At 47.5% G+C, this 27,743-nt stretch overlaps 2 protein-coding genes across 3 annotated transcripts; one reads left to right on the forward strand and one right to left on the reverse strand.

Moving 5' to 3' along the window:
- Positions 1–1,548: 1,548 nt before the first annotated feature.
- On the reverse strand, positions 1,549–10,696 carry NT5M (5',3'-nucleotidase, mitochondrial). The gene is made up of 5 exons (XM_010313331.2): positions 10,019–10,696; positions 6,551–6,651; positions 6,007–6,067; positions 5,497–5,611; positions 1,549–5,289 (listed from the first exon to the last, which is right to left on the reverse strand). Exons 1-5 carry the CDS (start codon positions 10,280–10,282, stop codon positions 5,132–5,134), a joined length of 699 nt encoding a protein of 232 aa, XP_010311633.2. The 5' UTR covers positions 10,283–10,696; the 3' UTR covers positions 1,549–5,131.
- A 1,416-nt stretch (positions 10,697–12,112) lies between these two features.
- On the forward strand, positions 12,113–27,259 carry COPS3 (COP9 signalosome subunit 3). 2 transcript variants are annotated; one of them, XM_075767118.1, is made up of 12 exons: positions 12,113–12,419; positions 15,051–15,180; positions 16,819–16,931; positions 17,035–17,084; positions 17,876–18,036; positions 18,751–18,930; positions 20,179–20,319; positions 21,500–21,673; positions 22,570–22,656; positions 22,999–23,112; positions 23,686–23,766; positions 24,026–24,364. In XM_075767118.1, exons 5-12 carry the CDS (start codon positions 17,986–17,988, stop codon positions 24,077–24,079), a joined length of 882 nt encoding a protein of 293 aa, XP_075623233.1. In that variant the 5' UTR covers positions 12,113–12,419; positions 15,051–15,180; positions 16,819–16,931; positions 17,035–17,084; positions 17,876–17,985; the 3' UTR covers positions 24,080–24,364. The 2 variants fall into 2 exon arrangements, with proteins under 2 accessions (XP_075623233.1, XP_075623232.1); XM_075767117.1 differs by having other exon boundaries at positions 12,239–12,419; positions 17,944–18,036; positions 24,026–27,259.
- Positions 27,260–27,743: the final 484 nt, after the last annotated feature.

Here is a 27,743-nt window from a genome sequence, read left to right on the forward strand (position 1 = left end):
TTGCTTTTGGCATCCTTTCCTCCACGGTTGGCGGTGCTGCTCTGGCCAGGGCCACCTTAGTCCAGCAGCCCATGGCCATGAGAAGGGCGTGAAGGCTCCCACCGGCAGTGGCCCAGAGCGCTGCCCTGTGCTCAGGGCCAGGTCCAGGTCACCACCACCTCCTTCCCCCTCCTCTCCACCTCCGCCTGCCTTGGAAACTGTGCTTGTCACCTGGAAGATACGTGATATCTGCAACCTGAGGCTTTTCAAGGAAAAAAAGGCATGCAGGGGAGCACGAAGGAGCCGACGCAGCTGCAGCCCTGCACGTCAGCTGCATAACACTCTGCAAGCCCTTGCCGGGCCGGTGGGGACGCGGTCCCTCCACCTTGCTCCATCCTTTGCTGGGAAATGCACGGCCCCATCCCCAGTGTGACTGCTGCGGCAGCTCCAGCTCGGTGCAGGGCTGGTGTCAAACCCACTGCCTCTGTCCCTGTGCCGGGGAAGGGACAGCCTCTGCTCTGGGGAGCTGGCACCTCTGGCGCAGGGCGAGGATGGTGGGTAAAGAGAGGTGGCTGGGGCAGAGAGGCGCTTGTTGCCCAAACCAGCCCTGGGGCAGTGTTATGGGCCCCACAGCAGCAGCTGCGGGGACCCACACCCGCTCCAGGCTGTGCTGCCCACGCTGGCAGCCGAATCGCCCCCGGTCTCCGTGCTGGCCTGGGTGTCCCAGCCCCAGCAGGGCTGCACCTCCAGCTCATGGATGCGATCCTGCCTGCACTCTGTGTCGTGTCCTGGAGTCACCCCAGTGTGAGGACCACACATCCCAGCCTCAGTGCAGATGCCCCGTCCTCCCCGCTGTCTCATGGTGCGCTGGGGCAGGTCACTGCTTCCCATGGGACACTCCTGACCCTGGTGTCAGGGGGAGCAGAGTCAGACCTCACGCTGTCCAGCTGCAGCTGAGCAGGGCTCAGGCCCAGAAATGTATATCTCGGGCACAACCTATGGCACATACTACACTTTTCCTTGCTATAGCATCTAGGCAGGGTCTGAGCTGTGGCAAGACTGGACTCGCCAAGGAATGGGCTAATTTAACCTCCGAGTGCTTGTAACCATCCAGTGCAGTGCTCTGAGCTGCAAGAGACAAATCAAGCTGGTTTTAAATCTGCATGCGGTAATAAGTCAGCGCTGCACTGAATACCAGGGGAAAAAACAGTTCCTATGTTTTTGTCCCGGCAGCAGTGCTCGCTTGCTCTGTGCTGGGCTGATCCCTCTCTACAAGGAGAGCCCAGGAAAGGCCACTGGAGCATCACCCCCTGGAGCCCGATCCAGAAATGGAGATTTCCCCAGCCCTGCTGGGATGGTCCTGCCATCCTCCCTGCCTTTGATTGCAGGTGTCTGGCAGGGCTACGGCATTGCTCACAGCATGCAAACGCCGGTCAAGCGCAGGGGTCTTCATGGCATGGCCCCACGGCGGGCAGGGGATGCCTGTGGACACCTTGCAGCCTGCGTGCCTGGACATGGACCACTCCACAGCGATGGAGGAGGTACAAAATCCCATGGAGAAGCAGCCTGTGACAGCTCCAGCCCCTTTTATTGCTTCTGCTCTGTGGTCCAAGGGGAAACAGGCTTTACAGCTTTATTTGTTATAAAAGATATTTAGGAAGCTGATTGCTACCTAAACCTACTCCTATTTCTGCCCACAGGGACTCTGCCTAATGGGGTAATGGCACTGCTGGGGCTGGCTACAGGCTTTTCGGACACGGTGACTTGCCCAAGCCCACAGGGAACACCCACCCCCTTTCCCCTGCAAAGAGCAGAGCCATGGGTGGGAAACTGCAAAACCCAAACTCAATTTCTAGGAAGCTGGATGCCAATAAAACCCAGTGTTTATTGCAGTGCTCCTCACCGGCCTCGGTTTTATAGATGTGCACTTAAAAATAAAAGCTCTGTGCATCTCAGCTGGCCACAGAAAGGCTTGAACGTTGAAAGGGCCGATCCGTTGGGTGATGGAGAGCCACCTCCTGGCCCCAAGCTCAGCAGGAGCAAACAGGCCAGCTCCCTGCTCGGGATTTCTGTGCATCGAGTCGGAGCCTCGTGCATGAGAAACTCCAGCTCTGCTTTCAAGTATATCTGGCGTGAACCGACGCGGTCTCTTCAGCATCACACGTCCCACGAAGGGGGAAAGACTGGCTGGCACGTAGAGAGCCATGTCCCTTGGGTCCACCCCAGCCATGGGGAAGGCGGCGGGTTTGGGCAGCTGCCATAATGACATGCCAGCTCTGGTTTTGGCTCGAGGATGGGCAACGAGAAGGCTCCAAAGACCTTGGGCAACTCATGTTTAAATGGTGCCGCTGGGAAAAAAACCAGCTCGGACCCCATGAGGCCACCCTGGCTGCACGATGGGGCCAGCAGCCGGCAGGGCTTCAGCAGGACGAAGGGGTCCGTGATGCTCAGCAGCCGTAGCGGCTGCTCATGGTGCTCACCCACTGTCCCAGCTCCCCGCCTGCAAACCCCCAGCCAAGGTGGCTCTTGGCCAGGGGGCTGCATCTCCAGTGGCTCCACATTGCAAACACCCCTCCCCAAATACACCCCTCAAACCAAACCCACCACCCAGGGAAGCACACAGTGGTTTAAACAAAAAAAAAAAAAAAAAAAAAAAAAAAAATCCCTGTGGTATGTAACTCCCATTGCCATGGGCCAAACCAAACCATGCTGTCTTTACACAATCACCCCATCCCAAGAGATGGGGCAGCTTTCAGAAAGACCCGAGACCATGTGGGCTTCGTCTCCTTGGCCCCGCAGCAGCCGGGGAAGGCACAGGTTCGGAAGCACCAACTTCAGTAGCCCCTCCAGGTCCCGGACATGGCGGGGGGCCGGCCGAAATAGGTTATTTGTTGGCTATGTAGCTTTGAGCTCACATAGTTTTTTGCTGGCGGGGGCCCATAGAAGAGAGGCAAGCCAAAGGCATGGTGAGCAAGCAGTGCAGGGTGGCTAACCCTGGCCAAGCCCTGGCTACCGCCCCCGCCCGTGGGGCTGCGTGTCCCAGTGGGGAATTTTACTCCCACAGCCAGCAAGTCCTCAGGCCAGGAGAGCAGGACCGTGCGGTGGGATCCCGGACATCTTGGGGGCAGGCGGGAGCAGGGGCCGCGTGGCCTCTGCGGTGTCAGCAGTGACGCACACGCACGCCGGCCCTGACGCACCCGGCGCATCCCCGGGGCTTTGCCTGGGGCAGCCCAGCACTGGCTCCGGCCGTAGGCAGGGAGGGGACGCCCAGCTCTCCCCAGCAGCTGGGATGTGTCTTCTCTGGGGCCAGGCAGAGGAGAAGCAGCAGCGGCTGCTTTCTGGTGCTGCTGCCAGTGCCAGCTGGGTCGCTGTAGCTCAAGGCCAGGCTGGTGCAGGCTCAGCGAGGCAGGTATGAGATGGGCAGGGGAGGAAGAGGCTGTGGGCACAGCTGTGCAAAAAGCATCCCTCTTGGAGCTGCCCCTTGGTCCAAACGCTCCCTTTTCGGTGCCCAGATGCAGCCTCCCAGCAGCCCCGGCACGGTCATCCAGCAGTGGTGGCTGGCACAGACAGCTGCGTGTCCCACAGCCCCTTCATGCTGGCCAAGTGGCCAAACACCTTGCCACAGGTCCCAGCATGAGGCGAGCAGAGCCGGCAGCATGCCCTGGCCCCCGACATCCAGAGCCAGGACGGCAGCAGAGCTGCAGGCAGCTGCAGAACAAACTAGATAGAGCCTTGTGGGCACTGCTGATGGGCTCCCCAGCCTTTAACAGCAACGTCCCCAGAACTTCATCCCTTGTGGTACATGAGGACTGAAAACAGCATCCATGGATGCAGCCGTGACAATCCTCCACCAACACAACCCTCAACCTGCCCTTCGGACACCCATGGTGCCTCTGCTTTACCCACTTCTCAGTGATGCTGTAGCTCCGCCACCCAGCAGCATCTTCCCAGGCGGCTCCACACCGAAGGCTTTAGGATGCTCTGCAGCATCGACCGTCCCCGTGCCTGACCCTGGCGGGATGCAGCACCCAGGACCTCCTGCGTGGAAGCAGGGTGCCCAGAGGATACACACCCAGCGCTTTCCTGGCAGGCTGACGTTGGACACTACCAGGAGGTGGCAGACGGGGTGATCTGATCATGCAGCCTGCATGTGCAGACCTTCCTGGCATTGAAATCCAAGGAGCTACCATCCGATCACTGCTTGGCAGGGTGAGCCAGGAGCTCTGCAGGAACTGCCCAGCTCCCAGGAAGGGCTGGGTGCTGGCACTGCCGCTACCCGCTCGCTGCCCCAGAGATGCCCCAGGCGAGCAGCCCACGAGTGATGAGCAGGTGGGAGAACATCCCCTCTCTTCATCCCAGATCAGCTCTAAAGCCCCAGCTCTAAAGCTGTGGCAGCTCCTCAGGGAAGAGGGCAAGTGGGGATCCCTCCCGCCAGCTGGAGGACAGTTACATTTTGGATATGACAGTGCCTCAGGGCTCTCTGCCCACAGCCGGATCCACGGAAGGAGTGGTACTGTCCCCATATCCTGCTGCAGGGACTTTTCCTGCAGGGAAGCATGTAGCTGTCCCATTGCATCAGCTGCAAGGAAGAGCACAGCTGAGCTCGTGCAGGGAGCCTGGGCAACATCCACCCGCTCCCCCTGCCCTTCCAGCTGTGCTTCTCCCCGGACCCAGGCACCGGCTGGGAGGAAACATCCCCCAAGGCAGCCCCTGGGTAAGAAGCCCTGCAAGGACGAAAGAAACCACCCGCATGATCCCCGACCATAACGCAGGGAGGAGGATGGAGAGCTGGTGTGTGCCACATGGTGCACAGACAAGGGCAGTGACACGCTGAGGGTGACCTCATCCATCAGAAACGTCGGGCTGGCCTCACGGGGGTGCAGATGCAGCAGAGACCCCAGGAGCCAGTGGGAAATGCCTCCCAGCCAGGCTGCCGGGTCCACGGGGCCAATCTTCCTGCTGGTCCCTTGTGGCACGGACGGGCTAAGGTCCACTGTCTGGGTGGCCGTGTGCTTCAGCTCACCCTCCTCTTCCTCCCCGCAGCAGGGACAGTGTCTGTCTGTCTGTCCATCCGTGGCTTCAGCCTTCAGCAGGACTCCACAGGGACACGAGTGGGTGGCCGCAGCCCTGGGTGGCCGTGGGAGGCTGGTGTTCAGGCGGTCTGGCTGGGCGGCAGGCGTTTGCTGTCCAGAATGGCCTTCCAGTCATCGGTCCAGGACTGCAGCCTGCGGCTGGGGGGCTTCAGCTGCAGGTGCTTGTTGTGGCAGGCCGTGAAGAGCACGTGCTCCCAGCTGGGGTTCAGCTCGGCTCCTGCAAAGCAAGGAGAGAGCTCGGCTTTCTGGACAACTCCTCCGAGAGACTGAGAGGCTGACCTTACTCCAACACGAGGAGCCTGCAGACACAACCCCCTAACGAGAGCCTAATCAAGCAGGGAGGGACCAGTGCCCATCACCCAGGGATGCCGTCTGCCCACCAGGGTTGCTTCTGGTCACTCCTGCCACCCCGCACCTCCCTTACCTGTTATATCAGGTCGGTCATCTATAAGGAGGTCAGCAGAAACCACCGTCTTATCTCGCGTCAAAACGATCTGCTCGAGAAACTCGGGGCCAAAGTGTTTCTCCACCCAGGCGTACTGGAAGGTGAGGAGCGAGAAGTGAGCGCAGGGAAGGCTGATGGACAGGGCAGGGGCTGCTCAGCACAGCATGAGCCCTGGCCCCACACAGGGAGGACACTTCTCTTAATAAGTTCATTAGTGGGAAGGATTCAGATGCTGCTGGAGCACAAGTTCTTTTAAAGCCAAGTAGCTTTTGACATCATGATGAAATACTACGACCAAGCACCTCAGTGCATGCAAATGGCAGAGCTTGGCTGGTGGTGGAGCTGACACTCTGTGAAGATGCTTAAGAACAAAACCGGTGGAGCAGGGAAATATCGCTGCCGGTTTACAGCCAGAGGCATGCAGGAGTCAGCCGGTGTTCACCGGGCAGCACGGTATGGGAGGGGGAGCTGGGATTCGGACCTGCTCACCTTCTCATAAGGGCAGTAGCGGTACTTCTTGATCGGGCTTGTGCAGATGAACACGTCGGTGCTGTCACGAGGAGAGAAACGGCAGCAGAGTGTCACTTCATGGCCAAACACGCCGATCAGACCATGCTCCCCCTTGAAGCGCACCCAGCTACCTCTGCAAGACCCTGCTCAGTGTCTGAGCAGGCAGGCACCCAAAGCAGACCCCCCACCACAGATCAAACCGGAGTGATTTAAAATGTTAATCCCCCATTTGGCAAGGTCCCAACCGCAGGACGCGTACCCGCACCCGCACCACAGGCATGTTCCCTTGTTCGCCACCCTTGCTGGGGGCAGAGGGCTGAAGAGAAGGGGATGCATGTGGCTGATTTTCTTGGTGACTGCTCTAGGAGTCAAAGCCCTCTCCTACCTCCCATGCCCAGCAGGCTGGTAGGCATTTTTAACACTGATGTTGTCTTCAGCGCTTCTGACGAGAGGAGGATGAGCCTGCAAAGCCACTGCTGCTTCCCTGTCCATCCCCAAATACCACCAGCAGGTTCCTACTCACTCTGCCAAATTTGCCATTTGCTTCACAGCTTCCACAGCCCCAGGGAGTGGGTCCAGCTCGATGAAGAAGTTCTTGGATTCCCAGATGCTGATGGCTTTCTCCTGAGAGGGGAAAGAGAGCAGTTACTGCACAGGGCTTCTTGCCATGTGCTCAGCATGTGCCTCTTCCTCACCCTCTGCTAGGACAGAGGATGGTGACAGTGAGAAAGGTGGGAGCTCCGGTCCCTCCCACTAACCCACTTTGCCTCTGTGGGTTCCTCTGTTCCCCACCTGCCAACCAGCACCCGTCCCATACAATTTATATCAGAGATGCTCTGGAGCAGGTTTGGGTTTGCCCGTGCAGCCCCAGACACAGAGGGAGCAGCACATTCCTTCAAGGCAAAGCACAGAGATTGTTCAGAACCAAACGAAACCCCGGGTCTGCATCCAGAGGGGCACTTCCACGTGGATCGAGCTGACGTGGCCTGGTAACCCTGCTGTAATGTGATGCTGTTGAGCCACAGATGCTGTCTGGCCTATTTGTCTCAGTCAGATCACTTAAAATAGCAGCCGGGCAGCTCTCATAGGAGAAAGTGTATTATAGGATGGACTACATGTCAGGATGAATGCAGATACTCTTCCTCAGGGGTGACTGGGCAAGATCTACCAGGCAAATGGAGCATCTCCAGACAAGGGTTTGAAACACATAACGTCCAGGTCAGCAGCTGGGGAGCACTGGTATGGTGCAAGGGAATGAATGCAGAGCAGAGAGAGACCGCAGGGAGCAAAACCTTGGGGCAGGGCAGAGTCCAGGGGCTGCCTGCAATGGCTGCCTGCTGCTCTAAGGACCAGCATCCCCTGTGCTCCCTCAAATAGGTAATGGCTTGTCAGCCGCAAGGAAAAGTAATTCTTTTGCACAGACACTGGGTGCTCGGGGAGCAGAGCCTGGGAGTGCTGCAACGCCGCTGCGGGCAGTGGAAGCAGCCCCAATCCGGTGTTGCAATGCAGCTGAGCAGCTGCAACTGGGAGAAGTTTTGAAGGGAGCCCTGTCCTGAAGGGCTGATCTGGATTTTGAGCACCTCTGTTTCTGTATTTGAGGCAAGGCAATAGAGACTAAAGGAAGTTTAAGCCCATCCTGGCCTTCTTGTATCGCACAGTATGGAGGAGCCAGCAGAGCATCGGGGTAGGGGAGAGCAGCCTCCGCGACGCTTATGTGCTGGTTCTTAAAGCTCATAGCAAAAACCAGACTGGTTGGACACACCAGCTAGACTTGCAGCTCCTTCCTGTCTGATGAGTGGGAATCTAGTCTGCCCCACCACATTTTGCTTTTACTACACCTGCACTGGGGGAAGAAAGCAGGCAACCACAAGCAACTGGGGCTTCGCTGTGAACTCCAGGCTCAGGGCAGCAACGCTCCAGAGCAAACACAGGGCTCACCTGGGGACTCACGTTCTGCTTCATCCTGCTAGCTGCCTGTGCCAAGACACTGGCTGCACACCTTGCCTGCTCTCAGAAGATGAATGCATGAAGCCATAACCTATTTGGGCACAGAGCATTTAACACGACATGCCAGAATAAAACCCTGTATTTCTCCAAAAATACCAGATAAGGTGAGAAGACCGGGTACCCAACTTAAAAGGAGAGACAACTCAGATCAACTGTCGCACTCTTCCCTTTTGCCCGAGCAGCAGAAAACATGAGTGGTTCAGAGGAGGGAAGAAAAACCTTCTTCATACACCTTCAAAATGAAATATGCTGATTTGGTGCAAGAGAGCCAGCAGAAATGCCTCCTAGCACCATGACGAGAACAGCTACCCTAACAGTTTGCCCCGGGGCAGGCAAACATTCAAACTCCAGTTGCTCTGCCTTAGACTGGTGGGCAACGATGTTTTATTTTTAAGATACTGACTGTAGTTGCGTAAGAGACATCTGAGAAATGCGGCCTGATCAGCAAAGCACTTCAAACCGTGCTGAAGTGTTTTCTTACAGCAAGGACTTCCGTTGCTATTCTGCTTCCACTTATGTCAAAAAGCATTTTGCAATCAAGCTCGATGGGGGAAGAACTGAGCTCATCTTGAAGAGAAGACCCGCTCGGCTCCCAGAGCCAGAATAACTCCCTGCGGCACTGCAGCCAGCACGCTGCCTGGGAGATGGAAAAATCCCCATGCCAGGCAGGACAGACCCTCAATTTCCTTCTTCTTATCTCTCCCCTGCCCGTCCAGGGCTCCCCATCCTCCCAGGTCTGTGTGCTCGCTGTATGGCTCAGCTGTTGTTCTCCCTTTCAGAGCTGAGACCTTCAGCTCGTTGAACTCTTTGGTTCCTATTTTCTGGTCTCCTCCAGCAGGTCGATGGTGCTCTCTGACAAAGGAGGACTGGAACAGCCCACGTGCCTGTAGCCACAGAGCGTCTCCTACTCTCTTTATCCCTGGTCTGAAACCGCAGGTGAAATCAGGGCTACCCTGAGGTTGGTCTGTGAAAGTTTTATTACTTGTTCAGCCCAAGGTTTTGGTGGTTTTACGTGATCGCAGCAGACACAAGATGAGCTCACTTCATTTAACACATCCAAAGTAGTTAAGATCAAGGAAAAAAAATGAGTTATCATGCATTACCCCTGCCAAACTTTTAGCATCTGCCTTACTGCATGAACAATGTCCTCTGTTTCCTCTTCATCAATCCCAGCTAGAGAGGACACGTCATTCCTTCAGCTCATCAAGCTGTTTAGGACTTTGTCAGTGGGAGAGCCCCCGGACCTTATTCACACTCTCTTCCTTGTAGCCATTGTACCACTAACGACAAGAGTACTTTTTATTTGCTGTAACACCTTTCCACTAGTGCAACTGCAATCCGCGGATGAGGCCACAGACATCCCATCAAGATGGGAAACTTGTAGAGGCAGAAACTGACTTTCGGCCCTTCGTTGAATGATAAAGTAAGGAGGGCTTCTACTTTTAGGCTTCAATTATTAAAATGGATACACTATTTTTCAGGCATGGGAGGGCTTGGGGTTGTTTTAAGTAAACCCTCACATAAAGCATCAATTGCATGGTTTGCTCTCAACTTCTCTGCTGCGTCCCACCCCTCACATTGCTGTGGAGGAAGTAAATGATCCATCTAGGAACAGTATCAATCCACGCAGCTTGGCCAAATCAGAGCTAGAAAAACCCAGCTAGGCAATATGGGTATTTTAAAAGCGATGTTCTGAAAGATCTCCTTTTCTTGCATCTATCTCCATCCATGCACGCAGAGAAAACGAGACAGATGTGAATGAAAAATGTTGGATTTCTGGGAAAAACAGGCACAGCTGGAAGCCCTCCTGTGTGCAGATCCGTACCTGTGTTTCGGTGGGAGCTCTGGCCAGCACCCGCAGCCCTCCCCAGCACTGCACCCACAAGCTGGTGGCCAGCGGGTCCCACAGGGCCAGAGCTGCAGCTGCACGGCGCGGAGCAAACGAGAGCAACAACGCGCAGAGCCGGGGGATGCATAAACTCACACTCAGCTCAGGTCCCAGGCGCCCGTATTGCTCCGACACCCAGAAGCCCCTCCGGTCCTCCAGGGCAATGTAGGGCTTGTCGGGGTACCTGGCCCTGAACTTCTTGAGGAAGCCTCCCTCGAAGTCGGCCAGCACCCCGTCCATGTCCACCAGCACCCGCAGAGCCCTGCGGGTCCCCGCTGCGGGGCCGGTCCCCCTGCCCAGCCCTGCAAAGGGGCTGCAGCGCCGAGGCCGCAGGTGCAAGAAGCTGCTCAGCAAAATCATGATGGGGGGGGGGGGGGGTTCGGAGCAGGGGATGGGGGGGATCTCCGGGCGAGGGGGGCTTTATTTCAAGCACACACCCTGCAAGCAGGCGGCCCTGGCAAGCACGTCCCCCTGCAGCAGAAAGGAGCGGGGGGGATGCAAGGGGGATGCACCGGGGAGCAGAGGGGCTGCAGGGGGGTGCGGTGGGGATGCAAAGGCCCGTCCTCGCCCCCAGCGCCTCCTCCCCCTCCCCGCCCCATCCCTCCCTTGCAGCGAGCGCGGAGCAGGCGGCAGCGGCGGCAGCAGCGGCGAGCGGGGGGCCGGGCTGCCCGGGGCACGGCGGTACGTTCGCCCCGACCCGGCAGTACAAAGCCCAGTTCCTCTTCCCGGTGCCTGGCCGAGCCCGGAGCGGCGGCATCGCCTTAAAGCGGTACAAGCACCCTGCGACAGCGCGGCTGTACCGCGCCTCCCGCCCGCTTTAAGCCTGTCCCAGCCCCGCTCCCTCCCCTTCCCCGGAGCGGCGGCTCTGCGGGGCGGCGGGGTGCCGAGCCCCTGCCTCAGTTTCCCTAGCTGCCAGCCTTGGGGGGCACCCAGGCCGCCGCATGTCTGCCCTTGCCTGCTGCGGATCCTCTCTCCCCCCATCCCCTGCCGAGACCCCCCCTTGCCCCCCGTGCCCGCCCTGCCTGGAGCCGGCAGGGACATCTTTGGGGACATCTTTGGGGGCACACATAAAACAGCATGATTTTTGCGGCTATGGCTTGACATAAAATATACCCATTTCTACAAATTCATGAGGAGGGGGCGCACTCTACCCGGGATCTCACTCGGTGTGACACAGCTGTGTCCCCACAGGTGACAGGAACCCTTAAAAGACAACACCCGGACCCAAAAGAAGCACTGACGGCACACCATATATTCTGACATAGGACCAAAGATCACTCTGGTCAAAAAACACTGTGGGGATTAAAGCTGCTAAAGAACGGGGAGGCCTCTGAGCGCAACTAACAGGATTAGGCAACCGCTGAGCTGGGGAAGAAAAGATTCTGGTCCGCAGCAATAATACGGCTTAGCGGTTCCAAAATATTTCATCTTTCTATTCCAGAATGTTTTCTAGTGGAATATAGCGTCCTTGTTTCACAGAAAGGGCAAATGAGTTGTGGAGATCAGGTCATTCGGGGAAGGTCACGGCAGGAAGGAAGGAAGGAGCGGAACTGGCAGCCAGGCTGTACGTGAGGGTAAACATAAAAGTGAGGTCAGGAGGGAAAACGTGTGCAGTTTCAAGTCTGTATTTTGCTTTTCACTTGCACCAGAAGCATTTTGCTTAGTGCAAGGAATGGGATTTCAACACAACTTGATGTTTCTGACTAAGCAGCGAGAGAATATGCACGCATCTCCACGAGAGGCAGAAAAACTTCTCTCTTCATCATGGTACGTTGAAGGATTGGCAAATGCCCAACCCGCAGCAGCTCAGCTCGGCTCCTGTAGGGAGTGACGATACGCTTCCGTTTACACAAACCAAATGAACCTGAATGAAGAATTCAAATCCCGCTCGCTGCACGGAGAACGTGACACAGAAGCAGACAACCACCAACGTTCAGCCACCGTACTACCCCCGTCAAAGGGCATAAAAGGAATTAAATCTCCTCGTACAGCGCAGCCGCGCCGGGGAGCAGGTGGGAACAGGCGCCCGCTGAAGACCCGGTGTCGCGGTCTGAGATCACCTCCCCTCAGACCGCGACTCCGGGCGGAGGTGTGACGCCATGACGACGTCCCGGCCCCCGCCCCCCAGCCCTGCTGAGTCACGGCTTCTCGCGCTGAAAGGGCCTCCCTTGTTCTTGACGCGGGATCGGCACTTCCGGGCGGGCGGAGGGGGGAAGGCGGCGGTTACCATAACGACGGCAGTTCTCGCGAGAATTGACGAGGCGGCGGAAGTGACGCGTACCGGCGGGCGTCGGGCGGTCTCCGCCACGGCAGCTGATTGGCTGGCGGAGGCGGCGGCCGTAGCGGTGGCTCCTTCCCGCTTCCCTCTCGCCGCTCCCGGCCCGCGCCGCCCCCTTCATCGCCCCGCCCGCAGCGCGCGCGGCCGCGCCGCCAGCCGCCAAGATGGCGTCGGCCCTGGAGCAGTTCGTCAACAGCGTCCGGCAGCTCTCGGCCCAAGGTGACCGTGAGGGGGGAGAACCGCGTGTGGGCCCGGGTGGCGGCGGGGAGACAGCGGGGCCTGAGGAGGGGGCGGCGGCCGGCGGAGCTCGCCGGGCCCCGCGCGGCTGGGGAGGGCGGGCCGGGGCCTGCCCCCTCTCACGGTTCTTCCTCAGGCGGGGGTCCGGCGCTTCTGCTCACCCGAGGGGGACTGGTGGGTTCGGCGGGGCCCTTGCCGGGTTGTAGTTCAGGGCTCTCTCTCCTCACGCAGAGGCGGCCTCGGAGGGATCCCGGAGGGGTTTAGTCGCCGCTGGTTTGACAGGGCACGAGGGGCCGGCTGTGCCCTTCGCAGTGCTCCTGGCTTCCTCGCCCAGGGCGGCGGTGAGGTTGTGGGTTTTGGTAGCTGGATCTCTCGGGTGAGTGGAGTGAAGCCGGCTCCGGCGGTCGTGCCAAAATCTGAGCCTTGAAAATCAGGGAGGAGGAGCGGGATTGGCAGGGACCTTAACTGGGATTATATAGCCCAGCCTGTCACCTCAGCGGTGAGCGTGCAAGTTGTGGCAAGTGTGTTTTAAAATACATTTCAGGAGTGTTAGCTTCTGGGGCCAAAGTAAAGCACGGACAGAGGAGTTTTGCCCTGCCATGAAGCATGTGCTAGGAGGCCTGAGACTGTATGTCAGAGTTGCCATAACCAAGTGTTCAAAAAGTATTTTAATAACCATACTTAGACTTTCTCAGTTTTGCTGCCACACTCCTTGTTCTCCTGTGTGTGGACACACGAGTTCTTGAACTTGCTGTGTTGATGTTCCCTAAAATGCGTTCGCAGTGTTTCTCCGCATGGAAAGTTCTCGCTCTCTGGAAGTGGTCAAAAATTGATGCTTTCCTTTGTGGCCCCAGGCTTTGTCTCTGGCAGTTACTTTTGGGTGGAGCTCAAATTTTCTCTTACTTTAGTGTAAGTTATTAAATGCGCTTTTACTTAGGCTGTTAGATACAGGAGACAAATTGTACCTGTAAAGTGCGGGTACAAACCAGATGAAAGATGATTCTTTGTATGTGTGTAGTTTAACTGGAGGGCTTCTTTATTGCAAGGTTTTGTGGATGCAAAAGGTTCGAGGGGAAACTGATTGACTTTGTGGAAGTTCTCCCATTAGGGATGAGCCAGATAGATGCTCGCTGAGAAAAAAAATCCAGCCACCAGACAGGCTGCTGGATGTTATGAGAGCATACAGAAGTCTGTGTACTTGTGGTAGTGTTGGTCATTGGTTATCAGCATTTGGCTGCACGGGAGATGGCATAAATGGTCATTTAGGTGGGCTTGGTGTCGGTATTTCTACTTACACTGTGCGAGTTGTTCAGTGTGTATTTGTGTGTAGAGGGTTGGTTTGGGTTTTTTTGCTTTGTTTTTTAGGGGAATGCTGGATGATAGTTGTAGAATGGGTGGATTTTTTTACTAGGGAGGATACTAGAACTAAGGCTTGGCAAGGCTTGAATACAGTTACCAAACTTCAGAGCGTTTTACAAGCCCTATCCTCTCCGTGCTTATGCCTGGAGTTTTAATTCCATGTGGAGAGAGCAGTTTTGGCAACTGATTTCTGGAGTTCCTGGGCTCTGGTCCCCAGTTTGGAACTTTTGATTCCGCTGTTACTTCAAAGCTAACGTCTCATTGCTAGGGCTTCCCAGGTTTTCTTTTTCAAAGGAAAAGGCCAGAATGTTGAGGATAGTGTAAATCTCCATGAATGGAGGCACTATTCCTTGTTTTATGAAGATTTTTTGTAAGGGTGAAAGAACTTCTTTTTTTTTTTTTTCTCTCTAATTTGCAAGGATTGTACATTGAAACAATACTCTGCTTCAGAAAGGCGTAGTTTTAATTCAAATAATTGGGGGAGGGGATAGTTTGAAAGTAGTTCATGATAATTGGCCTGCTTTGTCTGTAAGGTTTTTTTGGCTTACGGTACCTTCATAATTCAAAGTATTTACCTTTCATGCTGTGCTCATAGCTTACAATGAGTAGAATAACATTGTAGTTCTAATTATACAAAGTAAATTTAAGAACAGATTTTTAAATCCTATTATTGTTGATTCTTGGTTGTCATTTTAATGTCAAATTTTAAAAAATGCTTAGGAGCAGACCTGAAAAGTGGATAGGGCACTTGAGAGGCAGCAAGGAACAAGCTCTGGTATTGGGATTTTTTTAGAAAGTTGACAAAACTATTTTTGGTACTGTTTTGGTTTGGTTTCTCGTTATAACACCTAGAAGACACAAATGTAGATAAAAGTACCCACATGAGGCACAATTTTGCATCACAGTAAACTGGTGAAAGTTTCGATGACTTGGCTTAGGTGCGCTTGGTGTTGATACAAGACCGTGAAGCTCCCTCTCTAATAAGCTGAGCCGATGCTGCTTTTCAGATTATGTTTGTTTTTCTGAGGGCCTCCTTTGCGATCCCAAAGGCCAGAAGCTTTGCTGTCACCTCATAAAAAACATACTGTGGGTACCTTGCTTGTTGAAAACTAATGCCTGTCATATTACAGAAAAGTCAATTCTCGGGTGATACTATTTTTTCTGCAGGTTATGTATGGCAGCAAGGTGTAATGAAGTATGGGAATGCATGAGTGTTCTCTAATTAGAGTTTGACAATGATGTTTTGTATTTCAGGGCAAATGACCCAGCTTTGTGAACTGATCAATAAAAGTGGAGAACTTCTAGCAAAAAATCTTTCCCATCTGGATACCGTGCTTGGTGCCCTGGATGTGCAGGAACACTCGTTAGGCGTTCTTGCTGTCTTGTAAGTGTTGCTTTCTTTTAATTAAATATCTTAGTATTAAAACTTCAGGCAACATGCTGAATTGTCAACCAAATGTTTTTATTTTGGACATAAATGTTTTCAATCCGCATTTCTTAGATTGGTGCTTAGGTTCCATCAATGATGCACATTTTATTAATAAAAATACCAAGGCAAATTTGTATTTTCAAAAGAAAAAACCTCTGGAGCTTGTAAATGCCGTTACTGTCAAATGGTAACATTGGGGGGTTGTTTTCCTTAAGGCTGTATTAATTTTTCTTTTTTATGCCTGTAAAAGTATTTTTCCATACATGTTCAGCAAAAAGGTATAAAACTAGCTTTTAAAACTTGATTGACAGGGCATTAGTGCGCTGAACTGTAAGCGTGGAGCAATGCACTTTTCTTTTCTGGCGAAGCATGGGTTCTTATCATAGTTCTTGGGCATTTGTCTCTAGACAGCATCGAGGCTCTTGCTGCTGTCTGGAGTTTAAGATAATACTTGAATTGCCTTGGTGGTGCTGAGGTAAGGTAAGGATGTTTGGCCCAGAAGTGCAAACTGTTGTTTCTAGCTGTATCTAACTGCAAGTAAAGCATCTGCAGGTTCCACTATTTTAAAGTTCTCCTTTAAAGGAAAGCATGGAATGCATTATGAAATTTACAAATGGAATTTACAAAAAGCGGGGCATCGGTACAGCATTAGCAGAAGAATCGTATCATGGGGTACATGAAAACAGCAAAACAGGTGGAGGAAGGAAGTTAACTTGTTTATAAAATGTAAAATGTGTTTTTTGAAGAGATGGTATCAGTGGAGCATATAGGAAAGCTCTTCTGGCTGAAACTGAGGCATGGCAAACTCCTATGCTGGTAGAATAAGACTCTCTCAAGAGACAGGGATGGGGTGGCAGCCCATAGCCTGGACAGCCACAAGCCTTGTGGGGAAGGACAGTTCATGATCTAGGTAAGTTTGAACTGCGTTTTACAGTATATAGCAACTGAATTACGGGCAGGGTTGGGTACCTCCCAACAGCATTAAACAGGGGTTTTTTTCCTGTATTTGTAGGATACATAGCTAGAGTTTTCATTGCCCTCAGATAAGCGTAATCATAGTGCATCTTACAGAACCAGCAACGTGTCTGCATATAGTCTGCAGCCTATAGGGTGCTAAGGAACCACCAGAGGTGAAAAGAAACTGGAAGTGAAGGGAAAGAGCTCCTATCAAGAGATACAAGTCTAATAACTTAATAGTTGAGAAATCTTGAGCACTTTCAAGCAGGAGATGGCTGCAGGATAGGAAAAAGTGTCCAGAGAAGTTGTGTGGCTGAGTATTAAAATTCATCATCGTTAGCCTGTGTTTCTACTATAATTGTAACTATTGTACCAGATAAAATTATCTTTGTTCACCATAGTTTGTTCTAAATTGTAGTTTGCACTAGATTGAGAATGGGGTTGTGCATGGAAAACATATTTTCAAGTGCTCTGCAGCTCCTGAGGAAATCATATGCCATCTGTCATAAATACTTTGGATTTGTTTGCAAGCACCTCTATGCATCTGCAGAGACTTCATGATGAAGATGAAGCTTTTTTTAATGAATCTCCAAATGTTAGGTGTTAAATCTTTTTTTTTGTTTTGCCTTGTTTTAGGTTTGTGAAGTTTTCTATGCCCAGCATCCCTGACTTCGAAACGTTATTCTCACAGGTGCAGCTTTTTATCAGCACTTGTAATGGGGAACACATTAGATATGCAACAGACACTTGTAAGTTTAAACTTACTCTCAGAATTTACATGGTTTTTTTGATAGTTTGATATTACTGATTTTTCACTCTGGGTTTTTTTGTTTGTTTTTTTACTGTATTTAGTTGCTGGCCTGTGCCACCAGTTAACAACTGCGCTTGTGGAGAGAAAACAGGTGAGCAAGCATCATCTAGTACAAATGAGCTACCTACATAACCAAGCTCTTAAAGGGAACATTTCCAGTCTCTTACTAGCTTCATAAATATTTGTCACTAACTTCATGTTAAGTATTTTTGTGCAGCTCCTTACTTGTTAAGTTTACTGAGAAATAATGAACCTAAACCAAGATTTTAAGATTTCCTTAAGGAAAATGTAAGGAAGATATTTTTTGGGGGGGAGAGTCACCTAAAAATGTGCTCTCACACACAAACTAGGAAATCTGTAGTAGCAAGAATGTTCTTCAGATAATGTGCGCATAAGTGGGAGAGAGCTGCAAAAAATACTAGTGCTGGTGGGTCAGTGATACGAGTTTCAGTGTTATTCTCACCAGTGTTATATAATGTTTGTAATGAAGTCTCTTAAAATGTAAAGGAAACTTGATTAAGAAATATTTGACCAGTGTTTTTGTTGTTTAGATACTGGCTTTTTTCAGGCCATTTTAGTGAAATCTAGCCTGAAATAGAAGTCAAGATCAAGTCTGGTCTAAGTGGAATAGAGCAAAAGCCTCGCCTTTTGTTATTTGTTGAGAGTTTAGATGGTGTCCAAAGTTTTTGTTATTGATACAAATTACTGTATTCTGGATGAGGTTGGCTTTGTGGAGCAGAATTTATTTAGTTTATCAGGAGAAGTTGTATAGCCAAGGTTGATTTTATTTTCTGAGAGACTGCAGTATCCTGCAAAAAGGGAACCTCAAGTTAACTATTACTTAATGGATCCTGTCAATTAGTGTTATTTTTCATTTGTAAGTGTCAACATAAGATCCAATGTGCTGCCATCTATGAGAAATTATCTGAAAGAGATGTAATTTCTGACAGCCCCTGCGAGGAATTAGCATTCTCAGACAAGCCATAGACAAGATGCAGATGAACACAAACCAGCTGACCTCAATACACGCAGATCTCTGCCAGGTAAGGAGTGCATAAGGGCTCTTTGAGAGTAAAAGCTTCTAAAATACCTATAATCCTTTGAGGAAATGCATGTTCACATATTGCAATGTAAAAATGGCTGATAACTTTTTTCCCAATAATAAATAATGTGATCTACTGAAATAAAATCCCCTTCTATTAATTTCAAATGTTCTGCACATGTCCCCAGATCTTTGCTTTTGTTGATGACTTCTGAAAGTCCTTTGACATCCCTTCTCTCTGGGCTGAAAGTCACACATAGCTTCTCTTAGGCAGTACAAGTGTAATATCCAGACGCTGTTTGCTCAAGTTTGACAAAAGGCATGTTTGCCTTGATGTCTTTGGCCTGGATTTGCACTTCTGTCTCTTTCTTGGCTCCTGGGATTTAGGGTTGGACAGGAATGTTTAGCGCAATATGTAGCGCTGCCAGCACAGTAGTCTGGAAGGCCTGGAGTTTCAAGCAGTTTTGTCAGAGTCTAATTTCTTTAGGATTCAGAAAACTTATAACAGTTCACAGGCAGTGTTAAGGGTTTTTCCAAATACGATTATACAATGAATAATCTGTGTTACAGCACTGTTGACATGCACTGTTGTTTTTCACTCTTGGAGGAGTGAGGTTTATTAAATAGTACTAGATGAATTTAGTTTCAACTTCTTCCTTATGGAAATTTGAATGAAAATGGCTAATTTATGAAAACTTGATTTATTTTCTTGTAGCTCTGTTTGTTAGCAAAATGCTTTAAACCTGCCCTCCCGTATCTAGATGTGGACATGATGGATATTTGTAAAGAGAATGGGGCATATGATGCGAAGCACTTTTTATGTTACTACTACTATGGTGGGATGATTTACACTGGGCTAAAGAACTTTGAAAGAGCACTCTACTTTTATGAACAGGTAACTTTAAATAAACTGGTAAGTGTAAAGTGTAATCAATTGAAAGGCAAAAGTAGGATGTGTAATAGCTCGGAGACAACATAGCACCTCTGTATTGCCACCAAAGATAGCAGTAAAAGCTACAAATCTAATATAAAGTACAAGCAGTCTCCAGTTATTTTCATTCTTAAGGACATAATTCTACTAATAGCTCTGTACTGCAGCTCATCATTCACGGATGTTTTGGTTTAGCACATGTGCTCATCATATTAATACATAAAAGCTGATTTGGGTTAGTGTTCACTATTAGCTCTTTGGTGAAAGGTACAGCCTGAATGGTACTCTTTAACGTATAAAGTGAAGTAACAAGCAAACTGTCTTTAGAGGTATTTACCTTTAAGAAGGTCCCTTACAGCCAAGTAACTATTGCACCATAAAACTATGCAACTCAAAGGTTGGTGTTAAATTTATCGCACTATAAATATTTTTCAGATTCCTGCTTATTACTGCTTGCATAGAAACAGTTCACAGGCTGACATTCAGAATTATGTATTCTTAAAGAAAAAATAGTTCAGTGGTTTTGCTAAGACCTTTGCTAATTTTATGAGGGGAGTTAGACTTATTCAAGACTATTAAAATATTTGCTGCTTTTACTTTCTCTGTGAAAAAAGACAAAATCGCAATATTGGGAAAGCTTTGTGTGTGTACGAGGGGGAGATGCTGTCAAATGAGCAAAATAAACTGGTGCAGCGTTTTTCTTTTCTGTAAACAGCGGTCAGCTCTTGAGTAGCTAGTAGTATCATAGTAAACTAAAATCCCTTTTCCCTATCCTGCAGAACTCTTGCAGCATACTTAAATATGAGATCTGATGATGTAATAGCTTTGTAAAATCTCTTTAAGGATCCATGGAAATCCAGATTCTACAGGAACTGTAGAGTCATTCCTGGTAACAAGTAGCTAGAGGGGATTTCTAGTACAGCTTTAGATGTATACCAAGGAAAGAAATTTTGATTTGATCTTAACAGGGTTATTTTAAGGTCAGCATCAGTGTAACATGGTATGTTTTGAGTAGCTTGTATAGAATTTACTTTTTTAGGACATTTTTTGATAATTAATTTTGACAGAAGTTAGTTTAATGCTGAAAGCTGAATTTCATATGTCACTGTATCCTTTCTGCATGCAGCTTTAAACTGAGATTTTGGTTAATACAAAATAGCTACCAAGATCTACCAGTAAGTATACTAAATTTTATTCCATTTTTTTTCTTAGGCAATAACTACTCCAGCCATGGCAGTCAGTCATATTATGTTGGAATCATATAAAAAGTATATTCTAGTTTCTTTGATACTACTTGGCAAAGTTCAGCAGCTACCAAAATACACTTCCCAGATAGTTGGCAGATTCATTAAGGTAAGTCTTGCAAATACAGCTAAATAATAGAACGACAAATCTGAATTTGTAAACCATGTTGGAAATATTTTTTTTCCCTGCCCTTATTTGATGGTACTGCTTAACATTGCAGATCACAGGAAATAACGTGCAATGTGCCAGAGTACAACCAATCTCTTGCTGCCTTTGTAGTGTACAATAGCTAAAAATTGTCTGGCAACTTCTATGTCTGTTACAAACAAACTGTATTGTTCATATTGGTGATACAGGTTTTTAACCTTAAATTTGGGAAAACGTTAGGGTTAAATGGCACTTACCAATATTCTCTTTCCTGATGCTGCACATCCCTTTATAGCGTTTTACATTAGAAATCAAACAAGACTTGCATTGCGCTTGGCTTTCAATATACAGTGTCCTTCTTGTAAAAAAAAAAAAAAAAATTCAACCCATAATTTCATTTAGTTGAAGTTAGAAATGCTAAACAGCTTATTCCAAAACTCCTACTTTATAAGGAATAAAAGCTTCTGAAAAAGCTGCACGTTTGGAGTCCATGAGCATTCTGATTAGGAGGTAAATGGAAGACAGAACTGTTAGCAAAAGAGTTCTGATTCTAGATAAACAACGTGCTTTTGAAAGTTAGTTTTTAATTAACGCTGAATCTGTTGATTTGTGACCAAAATCTTAAAGGGTTCCAAAAATCTTCTAACTTCAGATACTAATATGCAAACTCAAACAATTACTTAAATTACTTTAAAATGGCAAACTAGTCTTTATCTTCTCATTCTCTGTTGTCCGTGCTGTGATTCATTGTGGTCAAGGATGACATGTCTTAGAGGGTAGAACAAATACGATGCCTGGGCAGTGACTAGTCAATACGCTACTTAACTTGAATTCAGTTTCCTTCATATGCTGGTCAGCTAATGGACTTTTTCTTGCTCTCCCATGACTAGAACTGTCATACAGAGCTCCTTGAATGATGTTTACTAAATTTTATATTGCAGTAATACAGATTGAGTGTACAAGGATCTATCATTACTGTAAAGCCATGTGTGGGCATCGCTTATTTTTTATGAGATGCTTGAGCTACTTAAATTTACTTTTATGCCTGCATGGCTTCTCATGTTGAAATAGTGAATAGATTTTTGTGAGGCTGGTTGAACACCATGTTCTCTAAGAAGGGTTCTCATTTTTCTAATTGCAGCCCCTTAGCAATGCTTACCATGAATTAGCGCAAGTTTATTCAACCAATAAACCCTCGGAGCTTCGAAATCTGGTGAACAAACACAGTGAAACATTCACAAGGGATAACAATATGGGGCTGGTGAAGCAATGCTTGTCATCTCTCTACAAAAAGAATATTCAGAGGCTAACCAAGGTAAGATGTAGGGGTTTTGTTTTGCTGAGAAATTGTGATTAGTTTTTCTTAGAGTGAATCTCTGAAGTATATTCAATTCAGAGCAAAGTGATACTGTAGTGACATCACAGAGAAGTGACTGAAACTGAGACTTGTGTCTCTGGAACAAATGAGACTAAAATGCTCTATATAGAAAACCAATTCAGTTGGCTACTTATGCATTATTTAGAAGGTGGTTCAATATGTCTATCAGAGGGCTTTACCCATGAGATTTTCATAGATAATCAAAAAAGTTGTGAGCACTGTTACCAAATGACCTTCATCTCTATTTGAAAAATAAGAAACCTGAACTTTACAGGTTACTTCATTAGAGAAGAGTGGGGTAGATTTTGGAAGTGTCTGAAGTAAAAGGAAAAACTGCAGCAGTGATGTGGTCCTTCAGCTGAGAGATCAGATTAACCCTTAAAGATGATCAGGGGAACGTGGTTTTTTTTTTTTTTTTTTTGCAAGCTCAGATGATGTTTGTTGTCGTAGAATTACGTAGAATCAGAAGTAATGCAATAATACTTGAATAATAATGCTTGAATCTTGAAGGAAATTCAAGGGATTGACAGTCACCTTATTCAGGTAGAAAGATGAGGGGAGAGGTTGGATGTGGTCAGGACTGTGTCTGGAGTGAAAAGGAATTGCAGAAATGAGTAATGACTCCATTAGTTTGGTCCACATACAAGCGCAGTGTAACAAGCAGATGTCTTTGGAGGAAGAACTGACTCTCATGGTGCTTTTATAAGTAATAACTATGTGATCCACTTGTTTCTTCCCATCAGACTTCAAAATAAGATTGCATAGCCATGAAGGATTGATAGGGAAAGTTGTTAGCATCTAGTTTTAACCGTTTAATACTTTCTAAATTTCAGACTTTTTTAACATTGTCATTACAAGACATGGCAAGTCGAGTGCAGTTGTCGGGGCCCCAAGAAGCAGAAAAATACGTCCTCCACATGGTAAGACTTGTGACTTGGCTAAAATATCCTAACTTAAAAACTGATCCAATTTAAGACTCTTTTAAGTGTTTGGATTGGCAGTGCATGTTCTGAATGGCTGAAGAATGGTTCTTTTTCAGGGTGGAGAAAATACTGTCAGTCTGCTGCGGTGTTTAGACTGTTGTCAAAAAATCTTACAGATACTCGCTGCCTAAGATAAGGCATGCATCATTTGTCTTTGGGAAGCTGTTAGGAAATAAAATGCAGACAAGTTAAGCATGATTCCACAAGGAGTCCATGTGCTGTAGTTACCTGAAATTCTGTTCTTAGTGATACCTTACATTAAACCCTCTCTCATTTCAGATAGAAGATGGTGAAATCTTTGCAAGTATTAATCAGAAAGATGGTATGGTCTGTTTTCATGATAATCCTGAAAAATATAACAATCCAGCTATGCTTCATAACATTGATCAGGAGGTAAATCTTTAAGATATTAACTGCTTTTGGAATTCCTACCAAAGAACCTTAGTTTGTAATCAGAGAGCTACTGGGAGAAGCCACTGTAGGTAACTTAGAGTTTGAGGACTCTAAATCAGTTTTCAACTGTTTCACAGTACTGCTATTTAAAGGCTTTAGATTGATAGTCAATTACTGTCAATGCATTCCCTGTTGTATCTTCTGTACAGCTTGATGTTTTGGTGTTGGTGATGGGAAGTTCCTGGAATTGACCGGATTAGAAAGATTATTTTTAGAGTTCTAGACTTCAGGGATCACTTCCACTGGCTGTCAATAACCTGTCTGTAAATTGAGGTGGTTGACCCACATGTGACTGTCAGTGGCCTTAAATAGGATTGTTAGGAAGACATGGATCAAAATAAGGGAATAAAAAAATGGTCTGACACTTTTGTCTGGGAGATGAGGGATGAGAACATTTTGACATGGAGCTTTTGTGATGGCAAAAGTTATTGGTGCCACGTAGCACAGCTGTGAAATCTCTTGAAGATCATGTACAGGCTGGACAAAGTAATCAACTTTATATATGTTTTTAAGATGCTGAAATGTATAGAGCTTGATGAACGACTGAAAGCCATGGATCAAGAGATCACTGTGAACCCTCAGTTTGTGCAGAAGGTAATTGATTTAGTGTCCTGTAAGAGTATGTATGAGATTCAGTGCAGTGAGTATGTGTTGCACTGAATGTCAGTATGTATGGTGTTAATAATTACATATTATTAATATGTGCATAAACATCATGCTTTAAAACAAAAAAGGAACTGCATGTTATTTCATATGCACTTTATTTTCCTGCCTGCTAACTTCAAAGAACTGTGTGTCTTAAAGGTAAACCTTCAGACCTGTTTTTGAAAAGAAATAACTCTCTCCCTTCCAGAGTATGGGCTCTCAAGAAGATGACTCAGGGACCAAACCATCCAGTTATTCCTGAAATTCATGTTGCTCACCACTCCGCTTTCAAGTAAAAGCTTATGAAAGAATCACGCCTGGAATAGGGCATTGAGGAGTTCTACGAAGAGAGCAGAGAGAACTGAGCTTTGCTTTTCACCTGGACATTAAGAAAATAAAAGAACACCCTCTCAGTACTGTATAATATCAGAAATATTCTCTGCAAAGAAAAAGGAAATCTCAAAAGAAACTTAAAAGTCTGTTGTGGATTTATTTATCTTCAGATTAACATCGTTAATGCATTAAATAATCTACCTTTTGTTTTAAAGGGTTTGAATGTTGCCGTGTTTCTGTAGCAGTCCTTTTTTCTCTTCTGAAAAAAAAAAAAGTGTTATTCAGGGAGGAATACAAACTAGTGTTGGTTCACTTACAAGATAATTACTGGTTCATTATTCTGTATTTAAAGTTGGCTCAAAGTGCAGATTTATCACATGTGTGGTGGGGGAAAGAGATGGAGTTTAAGTAAATTCTCTATATTATAATTTGCATATGGCCAGTGTAGCTGGCTGCTGTCTATTAAATGAAATAAGAACTGTGTTCTTCCCAAAAGGATGAGCATATTAATGAGTCCTTTTAAGGCAGTTTTGCTGAGAAGCAGAAATCACTGTAGGGAATCCATGCATGACAGCTATTTATGGTTTTGAGTTTCTGGTACAAAATATCTCCTAGTGACATTTGCTCTTAGATCAAACTTAGTAGACCTAAAGAAAAGGATGTTTGGAACACCTTGGTGCCCTGGAGGATTCTAGATAGGAAGTTGTTCACACTGAAAAAAAATAATTTTTTGTTCCTATACAATTGGCACAAAGGTATTTGACAGGCTAACTCTTTTCTGTGGTGAAAATAAGTGAGGGCCATGCTATAGATCTTTGTTTCCAAAGAAAATAATTTTCCATAGAACATAGAATTCTATACAGCTCTCAAAATGTAGGATTTTATTTGGAGATAACATGCTGGAATGCTCTCTGGTTTTTAATTCGTCATTTTAAATGTAAAAACTTTGTTGTTGGATTCTTAAGTGCTTCACCCCTTAAATCAGTGGGCTCTTTAATTTTCTGTAGCTCTCATGTATCTGAAGATTCTCACTGTTAAAACACCTCTGAAACATTTCATGTCAGTGCAAATCTACTATTGGGCATCAATAAACTTGTCATCGAGTCAGAACGTGAGAAGCTCAGCATCCAGTGCTTCCTACTTAAATGCCTGACTAGGAGCTGCTTGCTACTGCTAACCTGCCAGCTTTTTTTCAGGACCCTAAGTGGGAGCTAAGCGTTTCTGGCTCTTGCCGTGTGAAGCTCGTATGCACTGAGGTCACCCATGGTTGAAAATACTCCATTTGCGCTTCTGCTACAGAATTGTTGGGGTTTTCACTTAAAATTGGTGTCTTAATTCTAGCAGAGCCTCTGTGACAGAGGTATGCTTTCTAGTAGAAGAGATGTGTCCCCAGGTTGTTCTCTAGGTGTTGAATGATGTTTTTTAAAGTACAAAATAGCAGTTTAGCGTTGAACACAGCATAGGTCCATAGTTGTAGTAGCTCACCACTGAGTACTTGTGCTTCCTATCACAGACTTCCATATTTGAAGGCAACTTTTACACCTGATCTTAAAGCAAAATCTTACTTTTTTTTTTCATAACTTGCCTTACCAGTCTTGTAATTAAAGATATTTATGATTTTTGAAGTATTTTTCCTAGTTAATCCTGCAGTTATTTCAATGCTGAAGATGCTTATACGATTTTCTTCTCCAGTACTGTGGAAGTACTAAATTAGCAGATGAGTAATGCTGTGGGCTCACGCACAACGCTGCGTTGTCAAAGTGTTTACAGCCGTGTGTGGTAGTCATAGAAAGGTCTGCAAATCACTAACTCCAAACTGCCACCTATACAAAATGTGGATGGCTCGCCTTTCGTTGCCAAGGGCTCACTTGCGGGGGCAGAATGTATGCAGGATGCTTTCCTGAAGGTGGAGAAGAACCAGAAACGTCCACTTGGCTGTGGCTGAGCTTTCATACCACTAGTTCCTGGTAGTGAGTGTGGGCTTAGGGCTTTCTAGCTGTGGAATTACAAGCAAACTAATATATGCAGCTGGCAAATAGCTACATTTTCTTTTCTTTTTTTGCCTAAAGTAGATAAAATAAATCCATACTACGCATCAAAAGGATGGTAGAAATAGCTATGTAATAGTTTCAAATGATATATTATACTATTTTTCTTAATCTGATTTTTAAGAGGGCAAATGCTTTTGAAGAACTGCTAGAGTTCCTTTTCTGATGTGCGTAGTCATGCTGTTAAGCTCCAATTGCTGTTGAAAATGCAAAGTCAGGTCCCACCTGTAGAATCAGTAGAGATAAAGCATTCACTGAAAGTGCTTCGGGGAAGGGCTTTTAAGTAATAGTTTGATAAACACATATGGTCTGGCATCTGCATGTCTTGAGATACTGTTGAAATTAAGTCAGACTTTTAATGAAGTTCCTCTTTCAAGTCTTGGAACTAATTGCATGGGCTGTGGTCAGCTGAGACGCTTTGAGAACACTTGAGCTTTCTGGTTTTAATTTGTATTTATTGCAGGGAAGGACTTTTGATCAAATAAAAGAACACTGCGTGCTATGCTCCTCCAGATTAAGACTCTCAGAGGTCCTGTGGCTAGTTCTTCCTGCTGTGCATGGCCTCAAGATGTGTTCACAAAATAGTGAGTGCATGCTTTAATAACTTATAGTTTCATGCATCTTTTAATTAACAAAGATCCAAAATGCAGGTCTGAAGGTAGCATTAGACTTGCAACTACACTTCTTAGCCACAGGAGGGGTCTCCAGTTATGCTTAGCAGGTAATAAAACATTTCTAAAAAGCAATGGTTAGAAGCTGTTTGTGTACAACCACCCCTCCTCTTGTGCCACTCAGGAGCCCCAGTTAGTGACCTCTGCTAACACACATGCCTGTAGCTGCCATTGCGCCCCATGCTTTTGCTGAACTCCAGCTGCCTCCACCTATACAACTTCCCTTCTCTATTCTCCAGTACAACCACGACCTGTTGTATGTGTTGTCATAGGTGACCTGTATAACCTAGGAAATGTTTTCTGCATGGCTAAACTGGCTGAGGAGGTTAGTCCTGAGAAGTTGTTTAAGTGTACTATTGGAAAATAAAGATAACAAATGAGTCGTTCTTAGTTTGTCTTAAATGAGATAGTAGGTCTTTTGTATTTGGCTTTTCTGTGGTTTTTTTGGGGGGTGTCTTGTCACTTCTGGCTGACTGGCGGGAAGCTGCTAGTTGTCTGCTGTGTGCAGCAGCACCCTCTGCTCAGGAGTTGTTCAAGCTCTGCTGGTGGCTTCTTGGAGCTCTCTTGAACCCTCTCAAGTAGAAATAGTAGGGGTTTGTGCAGTCTTACCTTCCTTGGGAAGTGCTGCTACTGGCCCTTGTCTGAGGTGGGCTCCAGGATTATATGGATTTTGGATCAAACACTTCTATTCGTATCTGACCTTTGTGTTACACTAATCATCCGTCTCACTGACTGACTGTCGTGTTCTTCAGAGGCATAATTAATTAGTCCATGCAGGGCTGCTTGGATCCAGAGGCATATATTGTAGTGGTATTGGTGACAGCTGCTCTTTCTTGAGATTTATGTATAAGTTTTACTCAGGTGCCTGGTCTAC

The sequence above is a fragment of the Balearica regulorum genome, chromosome 15 (assembly GCF_011004875.1).
Source record: "Balearica regulorum gibbericeps isolate bBalReg1 chromosome 15, bBalReg1.pri, whole genome shotgun sequence".
Taxonomy (NCBI): domain Eukaryota; kingdom Metazoa; phylum Chordata; class Aves; order Gruiformes; family Gruidae; genus Balearica; species Balearica regulorum.